At 52.0% G+C, this 8,693-nt stretch overlaps 4 protein-coding genes across 4 annotated transcripts, besides 3 other annotated features; all 4 read left to right on the top strand.

Moving 5' to 3' along the window:
* Positions 1-46: 46 nt before the first annotated feature.
* On the top strand, positions 47-1,807 carry Tco025E_06186 (putative Bardet-Biedl syndrome 1 protein; the record flags this gene model as incomplete). The annotated part of the gene is made up of 1 exon (XM_029373074.1): positions 47-1,807. One exon carries the CDS (start codon positions 47-49, stop codon positions 1,805-1,807), a length of 1,761 nt encoding a protein of 586 aa, XP_029226954.1.
* Positions 1,808-1,837: 30 nt separating this feature from the next.
* Positions 1,838-1,870: a microsatellite.
* A 328-nt stretch (positions 1,871-2,198) lies between these two features.
* Positions 2,199-2,735, top strand: Tco025E_06185 (uncharacterized protein; the record flags this gene model as incomplete). The annotated part of the gene is made up of 1 exon (XM_029373073.1): positions 2,199-2,735. One exon carries the CDS (start codon positions 2,199-2,201, stop codon positions 2,733-2,735), a length of 537 nt encoding a protein of 178 aa, XP_029226953.1.
* Positions 2,736-3,155: 420 nt separating this feature from the next.
* Positions 3,156-3,182: a microsatellite.
* A 723-nt stretch (positions 3,183-3,905) lies between these two features.
* Positions 3,906-3,935: a microsatellite.
* A 14-nt stretch (positions 3,936-3,949) lies between these two features.
* Positions 3,950-6,100, top strand: Tco025E_06184 (uncharacterized protein; the record flags this gene model as incomplete). Its single annotated transcript, XM_029373072.1, has 1 exon — positions 3,950-6,100. One exon carries the CDS (start codon positions 3,950-3,952, stop codon positions 6,098-6,100), a length of 2,151 nt encoding a protein of 716 aa, XP_029226952.1.
* Positions 6,101-6,914: 814 nt separating this feature from the next.
* On the top strand, positions 6,915-8,057 carry Tco025E_06183 (prostaglandin F2alpha synthase; the record flags this gene model as incomplete). The annotated part of the gene is made up of 1 exon (XM_029373071.1): positions 6,915-8,057. The coding sequence occupies one exon, from the start codon at positions 6,915-6,917 to the stop codon at positions 8,055-8,057; it is 1,143 nt and encodes a 380-aa protein (XP_029226951.1).
* Between the last annotated feature and the right edge of the window lie 636 nt (positions 8,058-8,693).

Here is an 8,693-nt window from a genome sequence, read left to right as displayed (position 1 = left end):
TTTTTTTTTTCTTCTGTGTGTGTGTGTGCATGCAGGTGGCAGCAAAATGAGCTCCACGGGCAAGTCTCGCAAGACGGACAAGTTCTGGCTTTATGCCTTTCGCGATCAACTTGCCGGGATTCAGGCATTTACAAACTGCATCTGTGTTGCCGATGTCCATGGCGACGGTGACTATAAGCTGCTTGTTGCGGATGGAAAACGACGTCTAAAAATATTTGGAGGCACATCTCTTGTAAAAGAAATGCGACTTTTTTCTGTTCCTTCGGCGCTTACTGCGTTTTACTCGGACGGCAGCGATGCTGTTTCTCGGCCAGTTGTGGCAGTTGCTTGCGGACCGCACATCTTCATGTACAGGAACATGGCTCCACTGTACCGTTTCACGATAGCTCCGGTTGAGCTGGATGACGTGGATGTGGCTGTCTGGGAGGGGCTTCGCAACAACGGCATCTCCGTTGCGGAGGCAGTCGAAATGTTAAGCGATAGACGTGCAGCTGGGGTGGAATTGTCCATGCGTTCCACCGATCTTTTGGCTTCTGACAATGTGCAGGAGAGAGAGCGGTTTGTGGAGTTGGTAAGGGGTACTCCTCTTTCTCAGCAAAGTGTTGTCACCTGCATGAGTTCTCTTTCGCTGCAGCGAACGGAACTGGGAAGCCGTGGTTGCCTGGTTGTCGGCACCGAGAATCGTTACCTCTACATTTTGAAGAGCTCCGCCACGGAGGTGCATCTCAGGATAAAACTCCCTAGCGTCCCTGACTCCATCGTAACAGTTGGGGCGTTACGGGTTGAGTATCGTATTATTTTGTCCTGTCGAGACGGTTGCGTCTATTCTGTAAAGAACGGTAACTTGTCCAGCTCGATTATTTACCCAGATGGACAAATTGTGCAGATTGCTCGCTACGACAACCTTGTGGCCGTGGCAACAACGCAGAACACACTGTCATACTTTACCTTGAAGGGAAAGCGTCAGATGTGCGTCTTCCTTCCTCTGCCTGTCACAAATATAGCCACCATTCCGGAAACCGTTTCTGGAAAGGCCAGAGGTATTATTGTGGCGCTGAACAATGGAGCCGTTCGCGTGTACGTGGGAAAGACCTTGTTGCATGAGAGTCAGGCGTATGGCACTGTAAACGCGATGCATTTTGGTCGCTACGGCCGTGAAGACTCGGCGCTTATCCTTATTTTGCAAAATGGTTCTCTAGTAGTTGAATTGCTGCACCGCCACGCATCATTTGAATGTGAAAAGGCCCGAGAGGTTGGCCCACCAACGGAACAGGATGTGCCTATCCCTGTACCGCCCCTCACGAGTCTGTTTGTGGGTCAGGCGGACCGCGAACGCATGTACAGCATAGATATGCATAGATCGTTTCAGCGTGATCTTTGTCAACTGCGGTTGACCACCGCCAAATTGTATCTCTCGATGCTCTCCGGCGCCGGTGAGGTGGGGGCAGCAGGGGTTGGCCTGCCCCGAAGCGACGACTCTGTGCGTGTGATGACGGCTGTGCAGGGTCTTGGTCCGGTCTATAAGTTGCGAATCACATTACAAAATGCGAGTGCAAGAGCCTTGCAGAATTTAACAATCCTTCTAAGTCACCACTCGGCGTCATGTAAGCTGTCAAAGCACATTATAGAGGTGCCCTTTCTGATACCCTCTTCACTTTCCTCGTATGAAGTCCTTCTGGAGCGTGTAGACGATGAGGTTGTGGAAGAGGGCGTCTCTGTGTATGTTACTAGTCTTTTCTCACATGTTCCTTTAGCAGCCGCAGTTGTGGACCTACCAGAACCAGGTATCGTCGATGAGAGAATGTAAACAAGCAACTACGGAGGGCGATGGGGGCGCACACACACAAACAACAACAGCAACAACAACAACGTGGAAAATGAGATGGGCGAGGAAGGTGTCTTATGATCTCTGTCATCCCTTTTGTTCCCCCCCCCCTCCTCCTTCTTCTTCTGCTTGACGGAGTCGTTACTTCCCTTCCTTGCCTCACATATATATATGGCTATTTATTGATTTTTATTGATTTCAATTACTTTTCTTGGTTGGGGTGGATTATCCCTTTTCCCCGCCTGAGGTCCATGCTGGTGCGCACTGAATCTGTCTCTCTCATTTTTCCCCACCTTTTTCTCCGTATCACCCAAATTGATGCTGTGCCGGTGATCCACTGAGCAGTTCTCTGATTGGGTAGACGGACGGTGAAATGAGCGAGCGTGACGTGAACCCGAAGACTGCGGTATCCTCGGCTGCCTGTCCTGCTGTGCGCACCTCGCGGGAATTGGAGGAACAGGAAAGGGAACAGCTTCGGAAGGCACTCTACTCTGATCTACTGGACTACGAGACTACAGCCTTGAAGGAGGAGCTAACGGCGGAGGACACGATACGCCAGGCGAGGGAGGCACGCGAAGAGTTTACTCGGGCGACGATGCGTCCAATGAATGAGAAACTAGAGGAGTTTCGTGGTCTCGTGCGTATTTTGTCTAGGGCGGAGCACAAACATGTGTCTCAGGTGTTTATTATCACAACGGCAGCCATGTTTACAGTTCCTATCCTTGTGCTGCTCTTTGGTATGCACTTCGTGGCGCCGTATCTGGACGTTGATTCAGGTGTCTGTGGTGGGTTTTTGGCATTAGGCTCCACCATCGCTATCATGACAACGTACGTCACGTACGCCTTTTGGGAACCTGACCCGGTTCCAACTGCGGCGGGACCGAGCGATGGGGACAAGAAGCGGCAGTAGTGCGCTTCATTATCTGCACTTTGGTGTTTCTCTTCTTTTTTTTTTCTTCTCTCTCTCTTTAATCCTTGCCTACCCGTGTTTCTTCTGATAAGTTCTGGTGGGCGTGTGTGTGTGTGAATCAAAGCGTTGAGGGTTGCTGCCGCTATCGTGGTGTGTCGATGGACGCACAACTTCCCAACAGGATGGAGGGAAGCCGGTGGTTGTGAACTTCACTGATTGGTTCCCCAAGGACGTTGCGTGAGAGGCGCCGTGGGTGTCGCTGAGGCCGAGGAGCGAGGTGAGTTGCTCCCAGGCCGTGCCGTTTGACTCTTTTCCCTGGTGATTTGTCTGCGGTTGCGCCTGAACTCTTAGGTGGCCTGGATGGAGAGACAAAGGACCGCTTTGGTCGTGAAAGGGACGGAGAAGAAATACATAAGCGGGGAAGGAAGAAGAAGAAGAAGCAGCAAGGGGTACTAGTAACTCAAGCAAATGCAGGACTTCTCTGAAGGAGTCAAGTATGCCATTTCGGCGGCCGTTTATGTTGGGCTTGTTGCGCTGTGGATGGCATTCACCGTCGTGTATGGGAAAATTGCCGACCGCTGCTTGAGGGACAACAGTCCAGAATACATATACGGAGTGCATTTGTAATTACGAGGCGCCGAGGTTTTTTTAGTTGTTGTTGGCGATGGAGTTGACGTGATGCCGCAGGGGACGAGGCAGGGCGCAAATGCATCCACCGGTAACCGATTTGCCCCGTGTTTTGACCGCGCGAGGCATGACCTCTGGCCTCTCCATTCTGATGCTTTTATGCGGCAGCCGCACTTCGTTCGCGTGCGCCGAGGGAAGCCTTTTTTTGTTTTGTTTTGTCCAGTGTGCCTTTATTCGATAGTTTGTTGTTGATTATGATGTTCGTTGCCACGCCCTTTGTTTATGCGCAATGAGATTCGTGTGGAGATTGACCGCCTGGTGAAGGGTTCCTTCGCGCGGTCCTTTGCCGCCAGTGCAGGGTAGCAGCAGGGTGTCGTAGTTACTCTTGAGGCACCTCTACACGCCTCTGCGTGTGTCCTCCTCCTCGCTTTGTAGGTGCGCGCCCCCCGGGTTCTCTCTCTCACACACACACGACGAGAGGGCGAGAGAGCGGCAACAACGAAGAAGAAGAAAAGAGCCTCGGGTGGGGATGGGGAGGAAGCAAAAAAAAATATAATAATAATAATAATAATACCGCAGTCACTGGAATGCTTGCGTGGGTAAACCGCGTGTGTCGCCGAGCGAGCAGTGGCAATGCACCGGTGATGGGGCCTGCCGGACGTCGCAAGTACCCACCCTCCTACCTGAAAATCGTATTTTGCCTCTGCGTCTCTTGCTGTTTGGGGGTTGTGCTGGTAACCATGCTGCTTGCGTCGCAGCTTTTCCTGGAAGGCTCCGATGACGATCCCACAAAGACAACAACGCGCGGCGGTAAGACGAGCTCGCATGAGGTCGTGGCAGGGACAGGAGGACGTGCCACGCAGGCAGGAGTGGACAAGAGGCGCAATGAAAGCTGGGTTACGGCGAGAGGGACGACGCCCTTGCCGTGCCCCGGTTTTCAGGAGCAGCCCTCCCCAGCGGCGTATTATTGTGCTAACGGAGCCGCAAACCGCGCCCCGTTCTCTTCGCTTCGTGTTAACCCCCTTTTGGGGCCCATGGAAGGGCGAAAAAAGATAGATGTAGGTGCAACTTCTGCTCAGTGCTACGAGTCGAACGGAGTTCGGGTGGCGCGGCCTCTCTGGGCAACTTCTCTACTGCAGTCTCTGCTGGCCGATGGTGCCTACGACGCGGCGGTGTCGTTATTGCGCCATGATCGATGGTACCTGCTGATTGGATGGGTGCCCGACAAATTTATGCCACCACAGAAACCGGTTCGAAGGGCAAATGGGGAACTCACCTTTCCACAGACCAGAGGAACGAATGCGACCTACTACTTGGAGACCTACGGAAGTGTGTGGCACGCCAAGGTAGAGGTAGGAACGTGGCGGTTTCATTTCCAATTGGTTCATCTAAACGCCATTGCGGTCTGCGTACGTGAAAGAATTCATCTGTACAAGTACTACTGTCTCCCCGATGCACACGTAGAGGCGCTTCCGGTTTATGTGTGTGCGTGCCGTCATTGCGTTATTCCGACAGACGACTCTCAGCACAACATGTCAAACTTCTCCTCTGGGCGGCTTCCATTGTGGCACGAACCCTCCTTGGTGGAGATCTCGAGGACAGCCCGCTCAGCTCTCTCCTTGGGCAACGACATGCCCCCTACTCCGTTACATGGGGAAACGAACGCATGCATTGATGCATCTGAGGCTCCATGGTTAATTAATGCCTCGCTTATTGCGGCCTTTCCCTACGAGGGGAAGCACAATGACTTGGACTCTCTCCTAAAAATTCAGTCCATTCAAAATGGGTTTGTCACCGTCGTGGTCTTTAACAGCTTTTGGCGCGATCACTTACACAACTTCGCGTATAGTTTTGCGAAGAAGGCCAAGATGCGAAATCTGATTGTCGCCGCTACAGATGCTGCTGCCCTGTCGCTGTGCTTGTCCTTCCGTTTGCCATGCCTGAACGCAAGCATATTTGCAGAACCCGAGGGGGACGAGAAAAGTGCTGGAATTGCCTCCTCACAGAAGGCAGGCTTTACACGTAAGGTCACTGAGGAATACTCTTGGGTGAAGCCGCGGTTGGCCATTGCCGTCCTTCGCCGTGGGTACGCGTTTATGCTTGCAGATCTTGATATTACATGGAATCGCTCCCCCATGCCTTACTTGCGAAAAAGTCATTTGGATTTGCTGCATCAATGCGACAACAAGGCCCAGCTAAGCATCAACTCGGGACTGTACATGGTACGCCCAAATGAGCGCACCCTGCGCTATTTTCAAGACATGATGTCCTTCCGCACCGATGAGAGCGCGGATCAAAACGCAATGAAGCTTTTCATGAAGTACGATCATGTCCATGGTGTTTCACACCAGTGTTTGCCGCGCTGGGAGTTCAACATGAAATGCAACTACAAACTTGAGCGCTCACGTCGACTGGAGCGTGGGCGGGAGACGTTTCTCTGGAGACCATACCCAGTCAATGAAACCCCAAAATGGGTGGCGATGCATGCCACGTGCCTTTCTGGGGCGAAGGACAAGATCCGGTACTTTAAAACCATCAAGGCATGGTTTCTCGACGAATTGGACGCAAAAACAGGAACAGTGTCGTCACCGAAGCCTTTTTGCGTTTTGTTGCCACCCTCGCCGGATGCTACAGTTCCTGCAAAGAGACTTGTGCACGGCGTCCTTGCGACCACCACTCACAGCGATGCATACAAAGAGATGTTGCCCGACTCAAAGTATCTCCAGCAGCGACACTAGTTCGGCCATTCCACTCATGCAGAGGTTGATGATGGAATGATGAGATGCTTCAGCCTCACAGTCAACGGTAAAAAAAAAAACCTCACTCCATCAAAACTTTTAGGGGTAATCATATATATGATACTATTTGTGTAAATCCAGTATTCTTTTCTTGTATCTTTCTATAATGCTGCGGTAGGGCTGAAGGAGAAAGCGAATGTGATGTCTGATGGATCGGAAATAAGCCGTCAGGGAGCACGGTTGATTTAAACAACTGGCATGTATTAAATACTTCTGTCTTCCGTTACTTGTGAAGCCGCTCCTTATTGATTTGCTGCGGTGGACTCACGCTTGCTTCTGAGCCCCTAGTTCATCTTGTGGTCCTTACCGCGGTGTTCTCTCGCTCTCCCACCTGCTAGGTGTGTGTTCCCTCCCTTGTGTTACTGAACTTTTCCTTGGGTAATCCTTTCGCTGCATCGGTCCTTCTGCGGCATATGGTCGTGGGCGGTTTTTGTTGCTGTTGTTTGATTGCTCCGGGGGAAGAGAAAGTGCAATGCCCCGAGGTGACGCGTTGCTGCGCGACGATGCAGGCCGGCAACGGGGCGCCCCACTTGTCCTCCGCTGGTTGCCAATGCACGCGATAGGAGAGGCTGGTTTGTTTATCACTCCATGCGTGCTGCATTTTTTATTTTTCCAATGTTATTTGCGTGGGGCCGAACTAACTACGGTGGTTCTCTTTTTCTATTTGTTTTGTAGACTTGTGCCGTACTTGCGAATACTAACACGTTTATATTTAAAAGAAAAAAAATTAACCCAAGAGGTATTTTACTCAGCCATGACGAAGTGTCCCGAACTCCTGCAGCCGCTAAAAGTTGGGCGCTACACGCTTCGCAATCGGATGGTTATGGCTCCCTTAACGCGTTGCCGAGCAGAAGAAGACACCCATGTGCCACGGACAGATTTGATGCTCAAATACTACGAGGACCGGGCGTCTGCAGGCCTGATCGTCGCCGAAGCCACGATGGTTCAGCCAAACTACACTGCTTTCGTCTCGGAACCCGGCATCTACTCCGATGCTCAGGTGAAGGAGTGGAAAAAAATTGTGGACGCGGTGCACGGAAAGGGCGGCCTTATTTTCCTACAACTCCATCACGGCGGCCGAGCCGGGCTTCCGTACAAGATACTTCGACAGAAGAAAAGCGACAAGGACCCCCTTGCCGGACGCTTGCTCGGCGCGAGTACACTCCCCATCGTCGGACATAAGATTCCTCCTTTTTTCAGCGAAAGCGGCGAGAAGGAGCCCTACGGCGTCCCGGAGGAGCTCACGGACGACGAAATTCGGAACGGCATCATCCCACTTTTTGTGGAAGGGGCCAAAAATGCCGTTTTCAAGGCCGGATTCGATGGCGTTGAAATTCATGGTGCCAACGGCTACTTGTTGGACGGCTTTCTTCGCGACTCCGCCAACAACCGCCAGGCCTCTCGGTACGCCGGAAACACCATCGACACCCGATGCCAACTCATCTACGACGTCACCAAGGGAGTGTGCGACGCCGTGGGAAATGACCGTGTGGGCCTCCGTATCTCCCCATTAAACTCCGCTGGGGGAACGAAGGACTCCGACCCAGAAGCTCTAACCAAGCACCTCTGCAAGAAAATTGAGCCGCTATCTCTCGCCTATCTGCATTTCCTGCGTGGAGACATCTTTGAAGAGGAACAAGGGGACGTCGTCCCGTGGGTTCATGACAGCTACAAGGGCGTGAAGATATCCAACCTGCGCTACAGCATCGAAGAGGCAAACCAACAAATAAAGGAAGGCAAAGTTGACGCAGTGGCTTTTGGAGCCAAATTCATCGCCAATCCCGACCTTGTTGAAAGGGTCACTCATAACTGGCCCCTCGCCGAACCGCGAAAGGAGTACTACTACACACGGGATGCGGTCGGATACAACGACTATCCGAAATACAACAAACAATAACAGCAAATCAACCTTTCATTAAGCAAGAAGATGACACGGGGAAAGTGATACAGCAAAACTGATATCAATATAAAAAGAAAAACAAAATTCACTCCAATGCGAGGGGAAAAAATAAAAAAAAAGTATCCTGGAGAAGCAAACGTTACAAAGATAGGGAGGGGGAGGGGAAAGAAAAAGAAAAAATGGGAACTTCATCCACTCTTAACACCGCACCGTGAATAACAAACCCACAAACGCGGCACAAATATACCATTTGCCCCACACCCTCCGTGTCGCCGCGCGGCGTCTCCTGTGCACGGCTGCGGACGATGAGCACCTAAAACCGTACACTTAACAGCAACATCTGAGCACAGACAATGACGCGAGTCGTGTTGCTGACGCAGACCGCCTCCCCTCGGCGACACGTGGGCGGGTGTGTCTTTCTCCCTTTTTCTCCTTCCCTTCCGTCTGTGGTGAGAAGGACCACATTGGAGTTGTGTCCTGGGCCTGCCGCGATGCCCCTGTTGCACACTCACGTGGGCCGAGAAGGCCGTTGCGTGGGCCCCTGGAAAGCCCCAGCCGTGTGTCTCTTGCTTTTAGCTCCTTCTCTTTTTTTCTCCCCTCCATTCTCTCTCTGCGTTTTTTTATTTGTTGTTG

Source organism: Trypanosoma conorhini (genome assembly GCF_003719485.1).
Source record: "Trypanosoma conorhini strain 025E chromosome Unknown Tco_14.4_contig_00402, whole genome shotgun sequence".
Classification (NCBI taxonomy): Eukaryota; Euglenozoa; class Kinetoplastea; order Trypanosomatida; family Trypanosomatidae; genus Trypanosoma; species Trypanosoma conorhini.
The sequence above is the reverse complement of the archived record's forward strand: the minus strand, read 5'-3'. Positions and strand labels throughout refer to the sequence as shown.